This window comes from Narcine bancroftii, chromosome 3 (genome assembly GCF_036971445.1).
Source record: "Narcine bancroftii isolate sNarBan1 chromosome 3, sNarBan1.hap1, whole genome shotgun sequence".
Taxonomy (NCBI): domain Eukaryota; kingdom Metazoa; phylum Chordata; class Chondrichthyes; order Torpediniformes; family Narcinidae; genus Narcine; species Narcine bancroftii.
This window is the reverse complement of record NC_091471.1, coordinates 88,851,051-88,876,167: the sequence shown is the minus strand read 5'-3', so window position 1 is coordinate 88,876,167 and position 25,117 is coordinate 88,851,051. Positions and strand designations below refer to the sequence as shown.

The window sequence follows — 25,117 nt, the reverse complement described above, 5'->3', positions numbered from 1 at the left end:
ACAAGCCCTTAACATTTGCGTTTTCCAAGGTCACAGAGTTCTGGTCAGCACGACAACAACAACAATTATCATTCATTTCAGAATTTTCCACAAAATTACTACGTATTTCCAGAAAAGACAATATAGGAGTTGATGCACTGCCCCGTTCTGCTCCACTCGAGATTTCGTCCGTAGATCAACATATTGACTACACAGCTTTGGCCGCAGCCCAAGAACATGACCATGAGATGAATGCTTATCGGACTGCAATCATTAACTTGCAATTGAAGGATGTCTAGTTTGGACTTCATGGCAAACTACTCCTCTTATATATCAACGGGACACCCAAGGCCAGTAGTTCCGTCATCATGGAGGTGCTGAGTATTCAACTCTGTGCATGGTCTCTCACATCCATCAATTAGATCGACTGTTCGTATGGTTTCTGACAGGTTCATGTGGCACGGTCTTAAAAAAGATATTACACAAATGGCAAGGTCATACATTGCCTGCCAGAAAGCAAAAGTTCAGCGACATACTAAGGCACCACTGCAGACCTTCCCAGTAGTTGTTCGGCATTTTGCTCATGTCCATGTAGACATTGTTGGTCCATTTCCTGTTTCAAGAGGATACCATTATCTTTTTACAGTAATAGGTTTACTCGATGGCCCAAGGCTGTGCCTCTGGTAGATGCTACTACAGACACTTGTGTTCGGGCATTCCTCAGTTCCTGGATATCTCGTTTTGGTTTACTGGCGCATGTTACTTTGGATAGAGGACCACAATTTACCTCCTTGATGTGGATGGCTTTGTCTCGCTTACTCAGTACAATTCATCATACAAATGCCTTTCATCCCCAGGCTAATGGAATGGTGGAAAGATTTTATCGACATCTCAAGTCAGCCTTGACGGCTTGGTTAGATGCCCCGAACTGGGCTGATGAGCTGCCATTGGTATTACTGGCATTAGAACAACTCCAAAAGAGGACCTACAAGCTTCTTCTGCCAAGCTTGTGTACGGTACACCGCTGGTGGTCCCAGGGAAGTTGTCCCCTACCATTCCAACTCCAATTATGATCTTAAGGAAATGTTGACCAGGCTAAGGGAGATCATAAGAAAATTGACTCCTAAACCATCATCTTCGCACGAAGAACAATCTTACTTCGTATCCGAAAAATGCAAATATGTCTTCATTTGAAGGGGAACATTTCATCAATCTTTCCAGATGCTTTACGAAGGACCTTATAGGATACTCAGAAAAATGATGTTGACCTGTATTTTGGACATTGGAGCGAAGCCACAGTCTTTCACTATTGACTGCTTAAACCAGCTTATGTGGACAAGTCTTCCCCAATGCAGCAACCAACAGTCTGTCGCAGAGGTTGACCACCTAAGACAGACAAACCTTTCTGTTGGTTCTGGGGGGTGGGGGTGTGTAGCGGCGCTATAGTTGCACTACAACTCCCAGAAGGCATCAAACTCACCATGTGATGTCAGTGTGTGATGTCATCAACATGCGTTGGGCATGATTCGGGCTTTTAAAAGGTTGTGCATGTGCTGAACAATAAATCTGTTTGATTCACCGAAGAAATGCCTTGTGTGGTTATTTAATCATGTCCTCTGCAATTCCAGTGGCTACAGATCGAAGTTAATAATATTAATGCAATATAAAAACACTTGCTCTTTACATCGAAGTTTTCAAATTTTTTTTTAAGATGCTTTTTCACTGATTTTGTTGATGATAGGTATTTCAAATTAGAATTCCACTAAAATAATGTTTATCAGATTGTTTAGTTTTCAACCAATTTGGAATTATTTTCTGATCACTGCTTGCTTTTTATTTCCATACAAGATTTGCAGCAGATTTGCTAACTGATATACTCATGACTTGTCAATTGCAGAGCAATTGTGCAGTCTTCTGCTCAGCAGGAAAATGCACTGAGTTTACCAGAGCAGAATTGCTTTTCAATGGCACATTAGGAAATGGGTTAGAGGGGGTGGAGAGGATGGGCCGAGGGGGTGGAGAGGATGGGGCAAGGGGGTGGAGAGGATGGGGTAAGGGGGTGGAAGGAATGGGGTAGGGGGGTGGAGGGAATGGGGTAGAGAGAATGGGGCAGTGGGATGGAAGGAATGGGGCAGAGGTGGAGGGAATAGGGTAGTGGGGATGGAGGGAATGAGGCAGGGGGTGGGGACGGGATGTGGCGGGGATTGGAAAGGATCTGGTGAGGTGGAGAGGATGTGACGGGGGGTGTTGGAGCGGATGAGGGGGTGGGGGGGGGGGAGAGAGGAGACAGCAGTTTTCAAAGAAAACCTTGCTTTGTCCAAAGACATTGAAATATTAGATGGACTCGCTTGAGAAGATTCATCATGGACCTAGCTGGCACAGATAACTGACCATCTCAGAGCATTATTAGATGTCTCTGTACATATAAAAGAATGATAATAATCACTACCCTATAATAGTTTTAGCTAGTCTAAAATCTTTTATGGTTATTCAGGAAGTTTATCAGGCATTTGTAACAGACATTAACTGTGTAATTACACTACTACATGTGGGCTGTCACAAATGCATCCCAGATATCTGGAGGCTTCTGTTGTCTGTTAGTAGACATGTTAATTTGTGTAACAGTCACAATTGTCACAGATTCGTGTTTTCAGAATGTAGAATTATAATTTAAGAAATTCTACTACGTTAATCAATATCTGTAAACAGTTAATTTTACAGTGCTATAATACATAGCTCAAACCACAATTTGTTTTCTTTGCTTTTGAAGAAAAAAAGTCATCTCCTTTGAGAGACTGTTTATACATAGACACACAGATGGAATAGTTTATATTCATGGCCCAGACTTGACTTTCAGTGTCTGACCTACCATAACCCACATTCTGTTTGTGGGCCTCCAAAGTCATTGAATGCTTCTTGTTCTATACCTCCCATCAATGTTTTCTACACTATGTCCGGTCTCCTACTTTATTGCTCTCCTATCAATTCACGTGTTTTATGAGGTGTTCCGTGTACCTTTGATTTGTTTGGTTTGCTGTGTGATCAGCAGTTCTTCTAGTTTTAGATCAAATAAATTGTATTAAAATGCCAGTGTTGCAAGTTACTTTTCACTACTAAGTGCAAATTAAATGGGTTAGCCGTTTGTTCTTAATCATATTGTAACATTAAACGCAATCTGCATAGGAACTCAACAGATCAAGCAGCATCATTAGGAGAAAAAGAATGGTCCATGTTTTGAGCTGAAACTATTTTCCAGGACTGAGAAAATGTAGTCCAGAAGTCAGATTAAAGAGGGAGAGGTGGGACAGGGGCATTCAATATGGGATTGGTGAACCAGAAAGAGGTGCAACAAGAAGGATAGATATTAGAAGAGAGAGAAGAGGGAGGCAAGAAAAACAAATGGGTTAGGTGGAGGAAGGTGAGTCATACAGGGTGGAGAAGTTGATTTGAAAACAAAAGCTGCTTTCAGATGGCCACGATATTCGACTGTAAAGCCGCACATTATATGCCTGTGTGGCTATCGTATGGCCATCTGAAACCAGAAAAGCCAGCCAGGAGGTCTACTCATCTAACCCTCCTCCAGGAGGTATAATATCCTGCTCGGAGTCTCATCTGTTGCAGCTGAAAGCGGCAAGGGAGCAGGCTGATGACGTTGCGGTGACGTCGTCAGCCATCGATTCTTGAGAGCATTGGGGGGGGTGGGGGGGGAAAGAGAGAAATCCCTTGCTTTGTGTCTTGAGCCATCATTGGGAATATTGTGGTGTCAAATTGCTGCAGCAGGCATTGAGAGCTGGCGCTGCTTTGCGAAGGTTTAATGAAGTCGCAGAGTTGTTCTAACGATCGCTGAGATCCGAGAATCTATCGATACAAGGATCAGTGCAGGTTGCTGTATTGTCAATGTCTCGGGCTCCTCAAACAGGGGGACCAACATAAGGCTGTCAGATCTAACCATGTGCAGTAATAGAAATGCATTTATAGAAAACGATGAGACTTTGAATCGGGTTTCATTTTGCAAATTGGTTGTGAATAGTCTTTTTTTTCAATCTGGTGAGAGGTAAGGTGGAGGCCACCACTGATTCATTACAAACCGGAAGGCTTGCAGCCCACAGTAGGCGTTCCATGCTGCTGTTTTTTAATAACTTGGAGCTTTTTGTGTTAAGAGGAGGGGACTTAGTGACCCCCCCCCAGCTTTCCCTCTCATGAATTTTGCTTTGATTGTGTAGATAACTTGGAAATATTCTTTCCCTTCCTCTCGAGTAATTTCCAGAAAGGCTGCAGATTTTCTCCCCGGTGAGAGGCCGGCCTTTCCCATCCTTTCCAGTCGCCTCACTTGCAAATGCGAGTCAGATAGCACATAGGCAATGTGCTACTGCGATGTGACTGAGATGGTGTGGGCTTGGGATGCTCCTGCAGCGCCTGTCTCAATAGCCAGACTACGTTGTTTGCCAGTTGGTTGACATAAAAACAAAACATCCTCCCAAAGTTCTGAAATTAACGCGCTGGGGAAGCATGGGGATCAAACAGCAATGGCTTAAAAGCCGGAACTGCATTGAACAACATAACCTTGGTGTGCCTTAACATCCCTTCTGTCCTCCATGTTCCTGATTCTGTGCATCAGCCTGACTCGCTGCTATGACGTGAGGGCAGTGTGGGCAGGACTAGGAAACTGTCCCGAGTAGCCGGCTTTCACTGCTAGACGGCTAGCAGTCAGCTGGCACGTTTAGGTGCCAGAAAGCCGTCCATTCTGTGGCCACCTAAATGTGTCAGCTGAACTCCGCTAGCCACGCCTGCAGGCGGATAATCTTTATTGGAACACCTAAAAGCGGCTATAGGTAGGCAGTTGCTGAACTTGAATGGGTAAGGTTAGAATGGTGGTATAAAGACCCACAACAGTCATGAAAACATCAAGGAGTACATGAATTCAGTGATTGGCTACATTAGAAAGTGCATTGAGGATGTCACTGAGATCAAATGCTTCACAACTAGGGCTAACCAGAAACCATGGTTGGATGCAGAGGTCCAGGCAAGGGCCCCATTCTAAATGCTTGCAAGCTATCAATTCTGATTCAGTGATTCTGCACTTGCTCTATTACTAAAGTACTATACTGACCAACTTTTATGCATGACCAGGTGTTTAAGTTTAGTGATTTTAGCCAATTATCATCTTTAATTAGTGTTATTATTTTCATACAGTAATTATCACATATAAGTAATTAAATGTGTTCCAAATATGACCCCTATCTCCCCCAAACAAAACCCCTAATGAAGATAAAAGATGAAAAAAAGTAAAAAATGAGAAGGAAACAAGAGAAAGAAAAAAAGAGAGAAAAGAGAAAAAGAGAAGGAGCTATCTAGATCTGAAATCCAATTCAACAAAGAAGAGGCCCAGTTATTTTTATCTAAATTTCAATAAAAGGAAGAAAAATAGAGGGAAGAAAAATAAATAGAAAAAGTATCTTATTCATTAAGTATTCAACCCTGGATTTTCTAAGTAGGGTACCCATACCTGCAAAACATGTTATATTTATTCCTTAAGTTGTAAGTAATTTTCTCCAAGGGAACACAACTATACATTTCAATATTCCAACGGCCTATTTCTAAGAGAGAATCAGACTTCCAGTTAACTGCAATATATTTCCTGGCCACTGCCAATGCAATTTTAAGAAACTCTAATAGATTTTTTGATTGCCTCATTTTGGGTCTTACTTCCATAATATTCCCAAAAAGAAACAATTCTGGACTTAGAGAAAATTATTTCCTAATAATTTGATTTAACAAAGTGTTTCAATTTGGAGCATGATCAAGTAGAATCTAAAAAAAAAGTACCCGTTTCTTCCCTGCATCTGAAACACACATCAGAAAAATTAGGATTTATGTATTTTTTTGCAGGGTAAGATATAGCTGATGCAAAAAAAATTGCACAAGCCTATATCTTACATTAATTGCGTTGGTCATACAGTCGTAGCACAAGTTTGATCAGATCTTATCATCAAGTTTGATTACCATCTTTGTTTTGATCTAATGTAACTCCCATTTAGGAGTACGCAATTGGATTAAAGAATACATAAACGTTTGTGGTTCCCTTTCAAATTAGAATCTCCATTTCTCTGCAGTCTGGTAATCTCATAGTTGGACCTAATTCTTCTCTAAGAAAAGCTCTTAATTGAAAGTAACAAAAGATTGTATTATAAATATTGTATTTATTTTTTAATTGGACAAATGTCATTAATTTCCCTTGTACATAATAATCTTCTACATATCTGATCCCTTTATGGAACCATGTTTGCAGAATTAAATTATCTATAGTTAGAGGAATTAGTCTATTCTGAAACAAGGGCACTTTTGGAGTAATTTTTTTCTTGTATCATTTTATACCAGACCTCAAAATGTATTTTATTATTGGTGTTTCTTTTCCAGCTATAATAAGATTAACAAACCATTTATATATATGAAATATTCTGCCACTCTTTCCCTGACTTTGTGCATTTCAATTTCTACCCATGAAGGCTCGTCTCTTCCGTCAAAGAGGGAAGTGACAAATTTCATCTGGGCTGCCCAATAATAATATTTAAAGTTGGGAAGTTGTAATCCTTCCTTTTCGTATTTCCAAGTTAATTTTTCCATGGAAATTTCAGCTAATTTACCTTTCCATAAAAAATTCCTAATTAGTTTATTCAAATTTTGAAAGAATTTCTGTGGTAGTAGTGTTGGAAGGGTCTGGAAGAGGTAATGTAGACATGGGAATATATTCATTTTAATGCAATTCACTCTACCAATCAATGTTATTAGTAGAGTGACCCATTTATTTAAATCCTCTTCAATTTTCCTAAGGGGAGATAATTCAACTTACGTAAATTTTAAGATCATTATCTACTCTAATCCCCAAATATTTGATTCCATTTGCCAGCCATCTAAATTGTGTAATTCTTTTGTAATCTGTGTTGTTTCCATTCATTAAAACTATTATTTCACTTTTAATCCAATTTATCTTATATCCCAAAACTTTCCCATAATCTTCCAATTGCAAGTGCAGTTTTTGTAGAAAAGTTACCAGCTCTGTCAGATATATTAATACATCGTCAGCAAAAAGGCTAATTTTGTGCTTATCTTGGTCCACTCTGAACCCTTTAATATTTGGGTCCCATCAAATAGATTCAGCCAGTTAAAAGAGGGCTGGTGACAGTAGACATCCTTGTCTACTAGACCTAGATAGTAGGAATGTTGAAGATATTTGATTGTTGGCTCATTATAAGGAGCTCGAATCCAATTTACTTTAAATAAAACGTCCCATTCCAATCTATCAAAGGCCTTTTCTGTATCCAAGGCAACTGCTATGGAAGTGTGATATCTATGTGATACATATCTGACACCTAAATATAAAAGTATTTGAAACTGAAGTCATAGCTGCGGCACAAAAATAAAAACAAAAATGGAAACACGCCTTAGTTGAACAGTGAAAACATGCCTCAGGCCCTCATTTGGCTGGCTGATTTGTTTATATGTTGGAGCTGCATGCTACAAGGTACATAATCATTACGAACGTTATTAATAACATGATACAAATAAATAATTTCATTCAAATTTAACTTTACTGAGTTACTTAAGTATATGTCTAGACTGATGAGTGTTATGTAAAAATGTGGTGTGATGTGAGTGTGGTATGGGTGTGGTTAGTGATGAGAAGATGTGGTGAATGTTTAACAGTTTTATATGGTACGACCCAGTTCATGATTTAATTTAGGGCACCTTTATAACATATGCTACAGGCCCTGCATTAGCTTAATCTGGCCCTGCTCATGATGCTGCTTTCAGGACAGGAGACAAGATGGCACTAAGATCAAGCAGGGCTGAACCTCCCGTGCAATCTGAAAGGTGAAGCGTGGCTATGTACAGAAGATTCAAAGATTGCCATTTGCAGGGCCCAATTTCCTGCCTTTGTATCTTTCACCATTTTCTCAAAAATAAAATGCTGTGTGAAGCTGACAGATACAAATCATGCAACCAAGACTACTGACTTGGTAATTCCTTGGTTGTATTAATAATTAATTATAGGATCATTAACAAACTGTTCATTTAAGAAAAATAATTTCCATTGCTGTATTAACCATCTGTGTGTTATTTTCAAGTCAAGTTTATTGTCATCTAATAGTACATATACAACCTGATGAAACAGCGTTCACCGGTCCTCAGTGCAAAACATGTAGACACAAAATCAGACATAACATACACAAAGACAAGTGAGACATATACAAGACAAGTATTTGGGGTGACACGGTTAGTATAGTGGTTGGCGCAACATGGTTGCAGTGCCAGCGATCGGGTCTATGGTTCGAATCCTACACTGTCTGTAAGGAGTTTGTACGTTCTCCCCATGTCTGTGTGGGTTTTCCCCAGGGGCTCCAGTTTCCTCCCACCATTCAAAATGTAAAGGGGTTGTAGATCAATTGGATGTTATTGGACAGCACGGGCTCATGGGCCAAAAGGGCCTGGTACCGTGCTGTACGTCTAAACAAAAATTCATCTTTACAAATAAATAAATAAAAAAAAAATGTCATGAATATGAGAGTCTTGGATAGTTAGTGTAAGCAGTTTCTTTGGTTGTTCAGCATTCTCATTGCCCAGCCTGGTATTGCTGGCTCTGATTCTCCTATATCACTTTCCTGATGGGAGCAGCTGAAAGATGATCTCCACTCTCTCCACTACAGAGCTGTGTCGTGGAGGCTGGTCGCTCCTGGTCTTCCTGATGTCCATGATCACCTTCTTCGATTATGTCCTTTTAGCATGTGAATTGCTTTTTCCAAATTAGCTCTTGGTCTGTTCATTGATTCAGGAAAATGACCAGATGATTTTATAACATTTCTAGTCATGGCCCATAGGGAAAAAAAAAGAAACCACAAATAAAATAAGGCACAAAGTTACCAAAATTGGAGTTTTACATTATTGTGAAATTAACCTAATCAACTTAAAATTCTGCTCCACTTCAAATTCCCCAATGACTGGTCAATTTCTAAACATTAAAGATTGATTTAGACTCTAATAATTCTTCATGTTCACAATCTTTAATAAGATTATTTTAAATCAACGGCTATAACAACTAATTCTTCAGCTTCTTAAAAGCCAAGATACCAGAGAATGTTCTTGTTACATTGCATAGGAAAAGACCTCAGCTAACAGACCACGACTTTACAAGTACTTTTTTCTGTTGCAAACAATAAATTTTACTTCCTTATCCTTACATCAAAATGCTCAATGGCTTGAGAGCCGAAAATATTTCCAACATCTTTTTTATATTTTCATAAGTGTAGCAATCATAACTGGACTGTATACTCAATGTGTGAATTCACTAATGGCTTTTGCTGAATGTAATCAGTATCACTTTGTTATTAAATTCATGGATCTGAGTATTTGCCACTATTATATTTTTTTGTGAAGGACTTTTAATATTTAGCCAACTGTATATCCTAACTTTCCATTCCTAGGAATCATGAGAAAGATACAGTTACATATTTCATTTATGCATGAATTGGTAAGGGAAGTTAAATTGATGAAAACAATTCAAACTCTGGTTCCTGAATAATTAAATAACTTTTTAAAAGATCAGGTTGATACGTGAATTTTGCAAATTTAAGTGCATACTTTTGCTATAAATAATCAAAGAGAACATCTGACCAGTCATTGAAGAAAATAGTTCAAATTATTTTCTCAATATAGTATACAGATGACTTCAGCCTAATATGGCATGGTTCTCTTTAATTCCCAAAGAGGTGGTCCAGCAAGCTGATAAGCTTTAAATCACTGATTTTGTACACAATTAGAAGAGAAATTTCCAGTGTCAATGTAGTTAACATGATCAGCAGAAGCACAGAAGAGACATTGACTGGCTCTTTGTGAGGTACAACACTCAATCAAAGGAAGAGTAGGTGGACCAGAATGGCCCTTTGGGGGATGGCAGTGACTTAGGCAGAAATGCTGTGATTGAGGGTAAGTGCTGAGGCTTTGGCTTGTGACGATTTAGTAAGAAGGCTGAAGAAAGGTACAGGAAAGGTCTTTTTAACTTTCAGACGAATAGATGGGCTGGCAGCCTAAGAAAGCATTATAAATCAATATATTGAGGATGCTACTAAAGAGGGCACCATACTAGACCTCCTCTTTGTTCAAGTTTATTATCATCACCTAATTGTATATATACAACCTGATGAAACAGTCTCTCCAAATCATGGTGAACAAAAACACACAATAAACAATACATATTGATCACATATAAAATCAAAATAAATATATACCTGTATAAATATTTGGGATGATTTACACAATAGCAGGATACTGTAAATCAATCTAACAGCCTGCAGGAAGAAGATATTATTCAGCCTAGCTATCTTGATTTTGATGCTCCTGTAGTGGGTTAAAGATACTGTACTGGATGGAAAGGGTCTTCTATAATTCCTTGAGCCCTATTTAGGCAACACTCCCAGTAAATGTCGTCAATAGAGGAAAGGAAGATGCCAGTAACCTTCTCAACTGTTTTAATAATCCTCAGTATAGACTTCCAGGCTGGTGCTTTGCAGCTACCATACCCACAATGATGCAGTCAGAAGACATTCTCAATTGTGTTCCTGTAAAAGGTTGTCAAGATTGGGGTCAATAGCTTTGCCCTTCTCAGTCTTAGAAAACGTAGGCACTGCTCTGCTTTCCTGACTAATGACGCGTGGTGAGTCCCGGATAGGACATCCTTTATATGCACACCAAGGAACTTTGTACTCTCCACAACAGAACTATTGATGTGTAGTGGAGATTGTTCAAACTTCATTCTGATGTCCACCACCATTTCCTTTGTCTTGTCCAAATTGAGACTCAGGTTGCTGTTCTCGCAACATTTTAAGAGCTTTTCAACCTTCTCTTTGTAATGTTGCCAATAAGGCTAACGAGTGTTATATCATTTGCAAATTTGATGATTCTGTTAGAACTGAATCTAGCATGCAATCATGAATCAGCAGCGTGAATTATTATGAAATAACAGAGCAAGTGATTGATGTGTCAGTGGGGGAGCATTTTAGGACCAGTGACCTTAACTTTAATGGAGAGAGATAGTATCGTAAAACAAGTTAAATTGGGGCAAGTCTGATTTTGAAGGCTTTTGGTTTGAACTTGTAAAGGACGTTTGGGAAGGATGATTGCAAGTAATTAATTGTTCTCCGCCACGTACCTGCTGTATACATTTTTCTATAACAAATGCATGACCACTGTAATGATGAAGTGACAAATGATCTTATGGGTTCCCTTTATACTAGCCATAACTTTGGTGCTATAGCTGCAAAAACAAAGTAAATGGTATAATATCCCACAGAATTTATGAAAGATGATGAAAAAACCTTTGACTTTACCCAAGAGTCTTATTTTCAGAGTTGAAATATCTTTCAATGAGGATTAAGCTCGGTATCCCAAACTGACTAACCAGGCAGTTCTATTGGGCTTTATCAGCAGCAGATTATTTTCTACCTCAGTCTGTAATAACATAGCACCTTGTATATGCCCCTTTATCAAAAATAAGATGGGGGACTCATCTGTGCTCCATACACCATTATAAAAGGGCATGTCAGGAATAGCAACAGCTATAGCACAGAATGATACGAGAAATCGCAGACAGCAATAGAGTACTGTCAGATTCAACCTATTCCATAAGATTGTGATATGACCACATGGAACATGATTTATCACACAGAGATTCTAATCATTACAAGATCCAGAGTGGAAATGTTTGCTTTTGATCATACATTCAGAATATTCATCTGCAGAAGGACTTGGGATGACATCCACATATTGCATTATCAGGTATTAGTAACTTATGCAAGGATCAGCAGGAAAAAGTTCATCCATTACTTACTAATCCTTAATAGGTAGGTAATCTGAATTAACAATAAAAAGTAAAATAACTGAGCTCACTACTCCCAAGATGACTGTTTAACCTATTTGTTAGCACTCAAACCCATTTCATTCCCTCATCGGTTAAAATCAGGAAGGTGATGGAATACTTAACAATTGTCTTGGTGGGTATTGCCTATTCAATATGCCCATCATCATCCAGGAAAGAAAAGCTCATTGATCAGCAACCCTACTAAATGAATTTAATATCTTCACTCGTCCACACTGACTGAAGCCTGCATTATCTCAAAGACGCACTTTGGTAACTCACTATTTTGCTTTGGTTTCTTTTTTTTACCAAGAGAGACAAGAGCAACCAGATTATAAGAATATCATCACATCTGTGCTGCCCTAAATCCACAACCTCCCACCAAGGTCTTGGACAGATATTGTTATCTATTCAATATTTATATGCCAAATCCATTAATCCAATTGTTGGTGAACTGTTGCTATTCAGAGGAAGATCAACCCAACTACCATCTTCCAGCAACAAAGGGATTGAAAAACCATAAAGTTTTAAAATGAGCAACTGATTTTGCAGCTGAAAAAGTTGTTTCAGAGAATGAGTTAAATGAAGAAAATATATTGAAGAAGGTCATCACTTATTCCAGTGAAATTCTTGGCACCCTTCGTTGAACCAAACTGCATGTCACTTTGACATTAAATGAAAGCTGAAACAAACATTTCAAAATTGAAGGAATGAAACATCACCAAAAACTCTCGTGGGTTTGTTGTGTGTCTTGACTGAATAATGTGAAGTCAATATTTTACTTAAATAGAATGTCCAAAATATTGAAACTCTCCAGAAAGCAATTTTTTTTAAATAGTGTTCCTGGAATTCCAATCAGTCTTCCTTTTGTTGTTTCCATAAAGCCCAATTGCACACTCCTTTCAAAGTTAATATTGTCCCTTTAGTTTTAAAGCAATATACGATGATTAGACAATATATGATTATATAATAGTCATAATACTTTAGCAGTTGAAGCATCAAAATTTATATAAAATTATTTAAGTTCCACCTGGCAAGTATAAATCAAATGCAGAGACAAGTACAAAACAAATAAGTCAAATGTCTAAAATATTTTTTTAACATTCAAACTAAACTTTTACAACTAAATCTGACATCAAGACGTATATAATAATCATGAATGAATATAGCTGGATAACAAGACGAAACAAAATTATTCACTATGTAAAGGCAGATCACATAGCTGTTTTGTCTAGACTTTAACCTCTGTCTAGCTTTCTTCTGATACTTGATATTTATATTAATATAAAAATAACTATAAATACTACAATAAATATAAACATTAGTACAACAAATAAAAGATGAAAAAGTATAAAAATAAATGTGGATTTCATGTTAATTAAATTCCAAAGCTATGTTGGGGAAAGAGGAAAGGAAATTAAATTGAAGGGAGGGTCATATGGGGCAAATGGAGAACAAGTAAAAGGTATTCATGATCACATATTCAAGTATAGATACAGGATCCTTTATCCAGAAAGCTCCAAAATCCGGCAAGTGGGGAGTGAGACCGGCGGCGCGAGTCGGGGAGACCAGCAGGTGAGTCGGGCAGGCGGGAGACCGGCAGCGCAAGTTGGTGGCAGGGAGACTAGCAGTATGAGTCGGGTGGGCGAGGGGGGGAGACTGGCAGCGCGCCTCAGGCGGGCGAGGGGGTGGGAGACCGGCAGCACTAGTTGGGCAGGCGAGAGGGGGAGACCGGCAGCACTAGTCGGGCAGGCGAGAGGGGGAGACCGGCAGCATGAGTTTGGCAGGCGAGAGGGGGAGACCGGCAGCACGAGTTTGGCAGGCGGGGGGGGGGGGGGGGTTGGGGACACGGTAGGGCAACTGGAAGGGGGTGGGGGTAGATACGGCAGCACAATTTGGGCTTTCCGAAATCCGGAAAAATCTGAAATTCGGAACACATTGTCCCTCAAGGGTTCTGGATAAAGGATCATGTATCTGCATTAACATAACTGAGACTTTAACATAAAGTAATGGTGTAACAACTGATTTCAACATTTTCTTATTCTGGAATATTTACATTGAGAGAACATCACACTTCAAGTTGTTAACAGGACAAGATTGCTTCCTGCTGGCAACATTACAGAATGCAAAATCTGACATGTTGAAGTTCATACCACACAATCAAAATCACCTTTTATTTAGCATTCACACGTACAGAGGTAATGTTGCCACAAAAAAGTTAATGTATGAATTCATTTTATTGTAAATGTAATCCTGTTGTTTAGCCATATCAAAAAATAATTTGTAGCATTAACTGATGAACTGAAGCAGAAATCCACTATTTTTCAAAGACACTTTTAAGTTTGCTTATCAGGTAAAATTATTTTACCTTGTCCTGCTTCTTTTCCAATTAACTGATATGCGTCCTCAACGTTGATGTAGGTGGTGATTTCTCCTCTACATCTCTTATCAAGATACTTAATGGGCTGGAATGCTGGCTTTCTGTACCATTTTAAAAGCACTTCTTTGTGCAACTCCCATCAAGGCAGGGTTTCCTACATGAATGAGGAAGTCCATCTACTTCTGGTCAATGGGGATATACAAGATGGCAATAGTGAGAATCCGGATGAAATAATGGCATTGAATAACCAGGAGAAGTAATTGGGTTCTCCATTGCTGGAGATTGTCATTGCCTGGCAATTGGTGGCACGAATGATATTTGCTACTTTTCAGGGAATGTTGTTCAAGTCTTGCTGCAGATGGGCATATAAACTATTAAAAGAGGTACTGCAAATGGAACTGTGCATCGTGTTATCATCAGAAAAACATCCTTATTTTTGACCTTGAGTTGGAGTGGCAAGACATTGTGAAGTAGCTGAAGATTGCTCACCCGAGGATTCTGCATTGAGACTCTTGCAGTGATGGCCTGCAATGGAGATGATTGACCACCAAAAGGCTACTACTGTCCTTTTTTGTGATAGGTCTGACTGCAGTTAGTGGGGAACTTTCCTTCTTAGTCTACACAAGTTTGCCAGGAGTTCTTAACTGTATCTTGCCTTGATGTTGGCCAATCACTCTGATTTACAATCTGAGCAGCAGTATCAATCCTTATGCCTGCAGTTCCTGATAACTCTATCTATCCAGTAAATCATGATGAAATAAACATGCATAAAAACCAATCAAAGGCAAGGAACACGAAGAACGAGCAATGTCCATTTTATCTGTCAATATTGTGGGCTTCATTTCATACAGCAATTAATAAATAATAATCAATAATATTCGCTACAATAACCTCCAGAAATATGACGGATATCTTAAAGGTAAACAATAGAAACATATACATTTCAGCAGATATCAAACGTGAGCCAGAAAATTAGACTGTCAATGAGGTCAAATGGTGACAAAAGATCTATCCAGTGAATCTTCAGATCAAATTGCATTCAAAGATTCACACCATTTCCAAAGGTGTACAAAATAAACGTTGGCAGAGAATAGGGGTGGCATTTACAGTGCCAGTGATCCAGGTTCTTATATGGTGCTGTCTGTAAGAAGTTTGTATGTTCTCCCCATGACTGTGTGGGTTTTTCTCTGGGTACTCCAGTATCTTCATGTTATATTAATTTAACATTAAAATAGTGGAGCAGGATACGAGCATTAGCCTTGGATAGAAAGTACAAGGCAAAACATGGCAGAAGTTGATTAAGAATACAAATACTGTATGTCTTGGTAATCCTTAATTCTTCTAAAATGTAGTAATTCATCACTTATCCCAATCCTGAATACAATCATCGATTCAACCTCCACAGCTCTAAGGGATAGAGAATTTCAAATGTTCATAGGTCTTTGAAAGAAGAAACCCCTTCTCATTTCAGTCTTAGATGAACAAGCTGTTATTCTGAGACTGTGCCCTACAGTGTTAGATTCTAAAATCAAACATCCTACTTTATCAGATGGCCTGGAGATCTCAATAAGTTTCAGAAAGATCACCTCTCATCTTTTAAACTCTAAGATAGGCCTGCTTAATCTTTTCTCACAATTTCTTCAACCTAGAATTAATTTAATGAATCTTTACTATACACCCTTTAAGAAAAATATATCCTTCCTTAAATAAGGTAAATAAAACAATAAACAGAACTCCGAATTTGATCGTTGGGTTCCTCACAGCTTCAATAAAGCACTTATTTTTGTATTTCATCTAGCAAAAAAACAAAAAACAACATCCTTCCAAACATAGTACACCATGTTATGGGCAGGTTTTGTTCCTAGAAAACTGACCAAGGTATTTTACACCAATCTTTAATGATGAAGGTGCTACTGGATTATCAACAAAAGATATAATACTTCAGATGCTAAGTGGGTCAGAAACTGATAAAGAAATGTTAGAGACCTAGCTGTAATAAATCATCTGGATCAGAGAGGTGCTATATCTTCAAATGCTTGGAAAAAGTCTTTGCTGTTTCCACTTTTATATCTCTCAGCAACCAAGGATGCATCCTGCCGACTAGCTTATTTTGAACGATTCTGAAATCGAATTATTTTATTTTCATCAATTAACTTAATCAATTTAACTATTTTACAATTTTAATTGTAACAAGGGAGCAATTTATGCTCTGTGCAATACTTCTAAATCCTCATCTTGTAACATTACCATGCTTTCCAGTTTATCAGGTTGATTTCCTTTATGGTGCAAACAAAAATCTTGGACAAATAAAGAAACATTACTGAAAATGTACAATTTCCTAAAAATGTCCCAGGATTATTTTTTAAAAACACAAATATATAATGCTAAATTGGAGATTAATTCTTAAACAATTGTATAAAATTATGCAGGATGTATTGCTGTTAATAGCACTCACCAGCCTTTATCATCGTCCCCTTCTGGTTGAACTACATCTTCTTCTGGAGTTTCTGATATAGCTTTTGTGAGCTTGGATTTAAATCGATCAAGCAATGCCAAAGTCTGAGAATGGAAATGATCAGTAATTAGATAATAGAAAGTTGATAACAGGCTCACACTTACAAAATTTACACTTTCCCTCCCCAAAATTGGCTCAAAAATATTCCCCATGTCTTCTATGCGAAGCTGAAATTAGGGTGATCATGGTGAGTAAAGCCAACAGTGATAATTGTCGATGTGTGGCTCAGTATCAGGGAGGGAAGGATCCTCCCCACTGTCTGCGATGGCCGCTGAGTTATTCGCCCAATTTCAAGAAACCTGTGGAGATGCTACGGCTGTCCAGGAAGCAGGCCCTCAGCTTGGCGGCCCATCTTCCTTCGGGTAGTCCGTACTTTCCGGAGCCAACCACGGCAGCCCCTGCCACCAGCGCAAGAGGTGCAGGAGGAACTTGTTCACCAACATCGATAACACCGGTGGGTTGCTGGTGGGGACCCTGGGCCCTGGTGCTGGGCAGCCTGCTGAGGAGAAGCCCCACAGCAAAGTAAATGAGAACTGAATTAAAAACATTCTCATTACCCGTAAATACACTAAAATTATTAATATTCCCTGCTGAAATTGGGGGAGGGGTCTTATATGCCATCAAATATGGTAGTTTTGATATTTGGCTTATTTAACTAAAATCTTTTCTGCACTTCATAAGGCTTCTTTTCATCTCCTGTTTCATAGATTTTAATCTGGGAAATGCATGTTGAAGATATCCTTCATTCCTTGAAGAGGGGTTGAATCTCAAAATGAAGGTTGTACTGTATATCTTTGCCTCCTATGGATGCTGCGGGACCGGCTTAGTTCCTCCAGCCTGTGTATAGGCACTTCTGACTTACAACCGTAATTGGGTCCGAAGGATTTGCCGTTTCTCGAAATGGACATAAGTTGGAATTTTGTACGCATGCATGGAGTACCGAAGTCTTAAAGCAAACTTTTTAATCAAATCTTATTTTCATTGTAGATTTGATGATAACAACTTAAAGCTTCCTGAATTTATTGATTAACCTTAGTGAATCTTTTCACATTCTGGTCCATGCGCTGTCCTAATGATATTGAATTCGTACCCTTAACTCTCGCGCATGCGCCAACCGAACTCCAATGCGCGAAAACAGCGTGTAGGCACTGACTGAAGACTAGTTCATGTGCACAGGAATCAAGATGGCCACACCCAGCCTATGGACCCCGGGACAGCGACTAACATGGTAAATATGAACATTTTGGCTCTTACATGCCCTGTATCCCTGTTATAGTTTGTCAAATACAACATAATCTGTGAACATTTTATATTTTTCTTTATATTTAAAAAAAAATTGATCTTATGCTTGGATGGACATGTTACAGGCTCAGAGGATCCCAAATTCCAGCAGCAATAGATATTCACCAAGACAAATGGTTACTTAAACAAAAGTTGCTTTTACTTATCTTTAAACATGAAAACAGGATCAAACTTTAACTTATTACTATTAACTAACCTAACTTAATTTCTTTCTAATTCTAAGCGCATGTGTAAGTTCAGAAAAGTTCTTTGGTTCACAGTCCAATCTCACTTCTTATTCCTCCAAGTTCACTGGTTGCAGGCAATTCTTATACTGTGCACAGAATTTAACATTTATAACTTCACCAGGCTTTGGTGCTTAAAAGATAAATGGTTAACATTCAGGAAGGTTCTTGTCATTTTTCAGAGAGAGATTTGTTTTTCCAGGACACCCACAACAGATATACTTCCATCAGCTACTTCAGTGTCTTGCCCTCTCAGGGTTCTCCAGATAACTTCCTTCTTTCAGGCCACCACAGTGTGCCTTTTTGTTTCTCTTATTTCAAGTGAAACATTAGACAGCCAGTCCTCTCCTCTTGTATGAACCACAAGGGCTTTGACCAAGCTGAACTAAGCACTCACAACCCATCATCCAAATGGGGTTTTGCACAAGCTTGTCAGCTTGTCCTGTTCCAGTCCCAGTTGCTGCTGCTGACTGTAAAACTGTAGAACTGATCTCTGTGTCACTCTCTCTCTCTCACACACAGTGAAAAAAGCTGTTTGACTCTCTCTGCTTGCAAAACCACATGACCCTCTTAGAACAGCATGTTCTACTGCAGACGATCTGTGGCTCCAACAGGTTCTTTTATCTGTTGCCTTTTGTAAACAACAATCCATTAGTGAAGTCTCTTGGGCACTCTCCAAAGCTTTTGCAAAGGCTCTGGGGCCCTGACATGTGCAGCATTAGCAGAGCTCCAGTATTTTAAATAAGATCAATTTTAAAGTGTTTGTATGTGACCTACACTAACAAACCTGCCCCAATTTATCTCGCAAAAACATATCTATATACTGCCACAGACGTAAGTCGCAAGTTGGGGAGTACCTGTATTAACTATAATCACAGTGTCTGCAGATTTTATTTCAGTTGAATATATACTTGCCATGTTTGTGATTACATCCTTGAAAGAAAAATTACATAATAACATCCTTGCATTAATAATTCTGAGTTAAAATTCAGTACAGTCTGCAGTAACAAATACCATATTTTTCCTTCAGCAGCCCTAAGAACTTTACATAAAAGTGTACAGTAAGTCTTCTCATAATGATGGCTGCTGTTAAACATTCTCAAATATGTCCAATACAGAGGCCAGGTAGATAAACAGTTCCTGATCTTGAATATTGATACTGAAAATCAAAAATGAACAGTGTACTGATTCACAGTGTCTTTTCTTCTCTTTGAGTTTTCTCATGTGCATGAAAAAAAGCCACTGAAAGAACAGTGTGAGTCAGGTGCCAGGGTTAAATATTGTAGTATTCTTAACAGTCACACCTCTTAATTTTGGTTTGGGATGCCAGCCTCACTCCCCTGCACTTTCCTACAGAAAGCTCAGATTTGCTTGCTGTGGAGCAGGAAACCTGTAAAATAATTTAAGCTAGGCCAAACCATTTCACATGACCAGAATCAGAGGAGTATATTTCCTATTTACTTTTTTAAATTGTGTGCAGTGAAGTTTCTACTTTTCAAAAGAAACATATCTCATTTCATTCTATGTCAATTTAATATCTTAAATGTAATATCCTGAATAGTGATGAACTTTTCCCTTTTAAGCTATTAAAAACAGAAGGCCATGATCTAGATACAAGTTTTAAACAAAAAGCTGTCCAGAAGGGATGGGTACATTGATGGGTAGTGGGGTTTATAAAATTTGTTTAATTGTAGTTGGCAGCCACTCAAAATCTTGCAACTATGTAAAATCTCAAATAACATATGCCTTCATAATCAATCTGGCATGTGGGAATTCAACAAAAGCCTTGCTAAAATCCAAGCAAATTATATAAAAACCATTACCATCATCAACCTTCTTTGTCACCTACTCAAAAAATGCAATTAAAAGTTGAATGTCCTTGAATAACTACTATTGCTTTGATGACCAATTAGTACCGACTCTCAGACTTTGTCTAAAACTTTGCCCATTAGAAAATTGACAGCCTTTTAATTACTCTGTCTTATTTTGCTTACTTAGTGGATGGTATAAGGTTAGCAATTGCAGAGCCTTTGCCACTGAGGCCTGGGAAAAGAAACAGAATCTCTACCACTACCTCCACTCACTTCCAGCAGTCTGGGTTTTTAATCTGAGCCTAGTAATTTATTTTTTTCAAAAATGCCACACAGTTTATCATTTCCTCTCTCATGATGGCTATTCCATCCAATATTTCAAATTCCATCATTTAATAGGAATGCAATTTGTGAAGGCAAATAAAAAATATACATTAAGAATCCTGCTCAGATCTTTTCACATGTGTATAAGTGATACAAATAAACTTAAAAGAGTTGATTATGGCTTAGTGGCAGTACTCCTGCATCTGCATTAGAGGTTTTGAGTTAAAGTTTTCCTTCAGAGATAAGAAAATATCAACAGACACCGTAGCTTGCAACTCAATTTTTAAATCTTCCATGACAACAACGTGTGAAGAATACAGCTACTTTATTATGGATTGGTTCTTTCCAAGAAATATTCTTCCAAGCCTATGAAAGAATACTTTGGCATACCTGCAAGCAAAATACAGTGCCCTCCATAATGCTTGAGACAAAAGACACATTTTTTCCTCCTTTATTTGCCCCTATACTCCATAGTTTTAAATTTGTAATTAAATAATTCACATGGTATTAAAGTGCACATTCCAGCTTTTAATCAACATTATTTGTGTATATTTTGGTTTGATCATGTAGAAATTACAACACTTTTTATACATTGTCCCTTCATTTCAGGGCACCATAATGTTTGGGACACTTGGCTTCACAGGTGTTTGTGAATACTCAAGTATGTTTAATTGCTTCCTTAGTGCAGGTATAAAAGAGCTAGGCTTGCTTTTTAGTTTTTGATCACCTTTGCCATTTTCCAACATGAGGACCAGAATTGTGCCAATGAAAGTCAAAGAAGCCATTCTTTCTTCTTTCTTCTTTGGCTTGGCTGATAAGAAACACTCTCGGGAGGCAGGTGTGGATATGTCAATGTCTACTGTCTGCAGAAGACTTCATGCAGAAAAAAATAGAGGCTACATTGCAAAATGCAAACTACTAGTTAGCCACAGAAAGGAAGGCCAGATTAGTTTGCCAAGAAGTACATAAAAGAGCCTGCAGAATTCTGGAAAAAGATCTTGTGGACAGATGAAACCAAGATTAACCTATATCAAAGTGATTGCAAGAGCAAAGTGTGGTGGCGCAGACAAATTGCTCAAGATCCAAAGCATACTACCTTTGCCATGGTTTGCATCTGTATGTCTTTTTATCAAGTTCACCTGACATATCCACACCTGCCTCCTGAAGAGCGCTTTTGATCTGTCAGACATACATTATTCTTCTGTTATCAGCAGTGGAGGTCTTCCTTGGAATACCAGTCCCTTTGTAATTACTGAACTCACAAATACACCCTTTCTTCTTAATGATGTTCCAAGCTGTTGATTTTCGTAATCCTAGGGTTAGGCAATGTTACTTACTCTTTTATTCTTGTTTTTCACGCTCATAATGACTTTTTTGACTTTCATTGGCACAACGCTGGTCCTCATGTTGAAAAATGGGAACTCCAGACTCCAAAGATGATCAAATGCTTAGAAGCAAGCCTAGCTCTCTTGTACCTGCACCAATGAAGCAATTAAACATTCCTGAGGACTCACAAACACCTGTGAAGCCAAATGTTCCAAACATTATGGTGCCCTGAAATGAGGGGACTAGCTGTAAAAAGTGCTGAAATTTCTACATGATAAAACCAAAAGGTACACAAATAACCTTGAATAAAATCTGGAATGTGCATTTTAATCACATGTGAATTGTTTGATTGCAAATTTAAAACTGTGGAGCACAGGGGCAAATAAAAAAACAAAAGGTGTCTTTGCCCCAAACATTATGAAGAGCACTGTATATTACCAAAGATTCTTGGACAGTTCTGACATAATTCCATCATTTAAGTATCATGGTGCCAAAGATTACACTTGTGGGTTTGAGATTAGGCTCTTGAGCTCTGACAAGTTAACTCATCCACCATGAGCAGTATGGGTTTCTCCTATACAACTTCAATAGTCTTCCAAAACTGCATTTACCTTAACTATCTATCAAGCACTCTCTTAGGAATTTACATTGATTGATTTTATGCTCCTAGAAAAGAGACATTATTTCACTAATGTGCCCTATAAAATTATTTCTTCATCTTAGCTTAAACCAACAACATTATCACAACAGCTAATTCTAATCAGTTTCTCTTATAAAGCTTGAAGCCCTGATACTCAAATATTCCTTTTATTGTATATTAAAAGTTTAATATACAGTAACCTCTGATTATTCAAAATTAGATTCTCCGAAATCCTCAATAATCTGAAATTTAAAAAAAAAATTGGATAAATGAGGATATTCAAAACAAATCACAAATCCTCATTTATGCAAAATATTTTCAGAGCCAAACTGACCCTACAGGTTGAAAAAAAATGTACTCAACATAAAATTGTCCTCATTTCAGGTAACTCCCTTCCCTCTCTCTTTCCTTTTCTTCTTTACCTTCCCCTATTGACTTTTCTCTCCAACTCCCCCTCTCAAACTGCATGCCATTATCTCCCAGCCACATGTGGTCAGAAGAATCCCTTGTCCCTGAGTCATCAAAGAGAGCAGCCTCCTGGGTAGGAGCACAACCTTGGGTTCAATGGCATTCCCTCCCCTCTCTCCCTGGCACATTGGAACTCCTGATGCCAAACCCCCCTCCCCCCTTGGCCTACTACAGCACACGCGCACCAGACTCCCCATTGTGTATGAATGGTAGGCCTAGGAGAGGATTTGGGAGTTGGGACTCAGACGTTGGGAACTCTGGTGACTGGGGAGACAGGAGCCTGCCGACTCACCAATGAGTATTCCACCATCATGGATCAGCTGTAGAGGTTTGGAGGTCTCGGGGATCGGCAGCAGCGTTGTGGCCAGCATTTGTTTGGTGAGAATTAAACATTACTTGAATGCTTAATAAGCCTTCCCTTGTTGTTTAAACATTGATACAAGTGATTTGCTGATGCTACTGGACTGTTTTTATAAAATGACCAGATCTCCGTACAAAACCGTTTATCCAACATAGTCCCGGTCCCGACTATTTTGGATAATCGGAGTTATACTGTACATGATATACTTCAACCTTGCCATAAAACAAACAAAGTCGCAATGAGCATTGCCCAGCACCCCTCACAATAGCAGAAAGAAAACCAAAAGAGTGTCCCTTTAGAGACACTGAATGTCCGTGGATCATTTCCAATTTTCCCTTAGACTCCGCAACCACACAGACTTCAATTCAAACCATCTGCAACCCGAGCTCCAGATCCAAACCTCTGATGTACTGAGGAAGCCTTCAGCACCCGAAGCTCTTCAGGAGCCCTATTTGCCCTCAGCACCCTCTTGAATCACAGTTCCGATACTTGGTTCCCACGAGCCAGTCTCTAGAATGTTTCAGCCTGTGTGGGTCCTTTAACCATAAGTCACCAGCAGCCTGTAGCCTGTATGAACCCTTTTGCCGCAGTCTGTGGGATCTTTCAGCAGCTGAGCCCCTTGATGGTCTGGTGCTGTGGTCACCGTCCTGTAGGGTTATCTCCTATGCTTTTCCTTCTCATTGGTGCAGTTCACATTTTCAGTGCCCTCCATGAGCCTGCAGCTCTCCTGGTGCTTGCCACCTCTCATAGTATGCTGCCATCTTGGGCACAGACCCTGTGGTTACAGGACTTGAAATAAACACCGGCCCATTTAACAGGGCATTTAAAACTGAGCTGTCGGTAACAGGACCGGGCAGAAGGATTCCGTGGAGAGTGCTGTCGATACAGCAGCTCTGGCAATGCCACTGTTTTTTTAATATACCATATAGTCCAAACAGAAATTGTCATTCAAAATCAATTTAACCCTGGTTTTGTCAAGTTCATGAAGATTATATATGGGCTACTAATGTCATGAACATCTTTGCATTTGTAACATTTTAGTCAAGGTGTTCCAACAATTTTGATTGGAGGAATTGGGTAGGTTATTCCATCACTGGAGATACCTTACTTAATCCCTATCTGAACAACTATAGAGAATCTACTCGTGGTAGTTTAGAAATCTTTTGGAAAAAGTTAGTAAATCTATGTTTTTTTTTTCTTTTCCAGGAATGGTTAAATAACAATTGGTCTAGAAATCCCAATTATTATTCTACTTGAGCTTTGAGGATTCCTTCTATTTGGGAAAAAAGAGTAAAATCTTCAGTGACATTAGCAAATGGAGCATTAATGTCCTATGCTTTGCCATTTTATTAGCCAATATTGTCTTGGCATTTTGAGAAATCTAATGAGTAGGAAATACAAGGGCTCAATAGAGTAAAAGCATGACCTTGGTGAAATGAGCTCATGGATCACTCATTGTGTGGGTGCATAGAACCACATGTAGATAAGATGCTAAAGAAGGCATATAGAGTATGTTGGCCTTTAGTAGCCAGAGGACATGGTACAACCTATAAAACATTGTTAGGACACAGCTGGAGTGGTATTTGCATTTCTGGTCACAACACTATAACAAGGATGATAGGTAGCACATGATTATATTGGAGCAAATATAGAGGAGACTCACTAGGATGTTGTCAAGGGATGGAACATTTCAGACATAAGGAGAAACTGGAGAGGTTGGGTTTGTGTTTCTTTGAGTGAGTGAGGTAGAAAGAGATTCTGAAAAAGTATACAAAGTTATGAAGAGGGATAGCTGGAGTAGTCAGTGAGAAACACTGTCCAATAACATACATCTGAATTGAGATGATATGGTTCGAAGGTATCTGAGGAAAAACAAATG

General features: G+C 38.7%; 1 protein-coding gene across 1 annotated transcript in view; it reads right to left on the bottom strand.

Moving 5' to 3' along the window:
• cwc27 (CWC27 spliceosome associated cyclophilin) overlaps nucleotides 1-25,117 on the bottom strand; it is a 235,233-nt gene that overhangs the window by 5,303 nt on the left and 204,813 nt on the right. Inside the window, exon 13 of the mRNA XM_069924501.1 lies at nucleotides 16,723-16,826. Coding sequence (XP_069780602.1) covers nucleotides 16,723-16,826 — 104 coding nt within the window. The remainder of the gene's footprint in view (nucleotides 1-16,722; nucleotides 16,827-25,117) is intronic.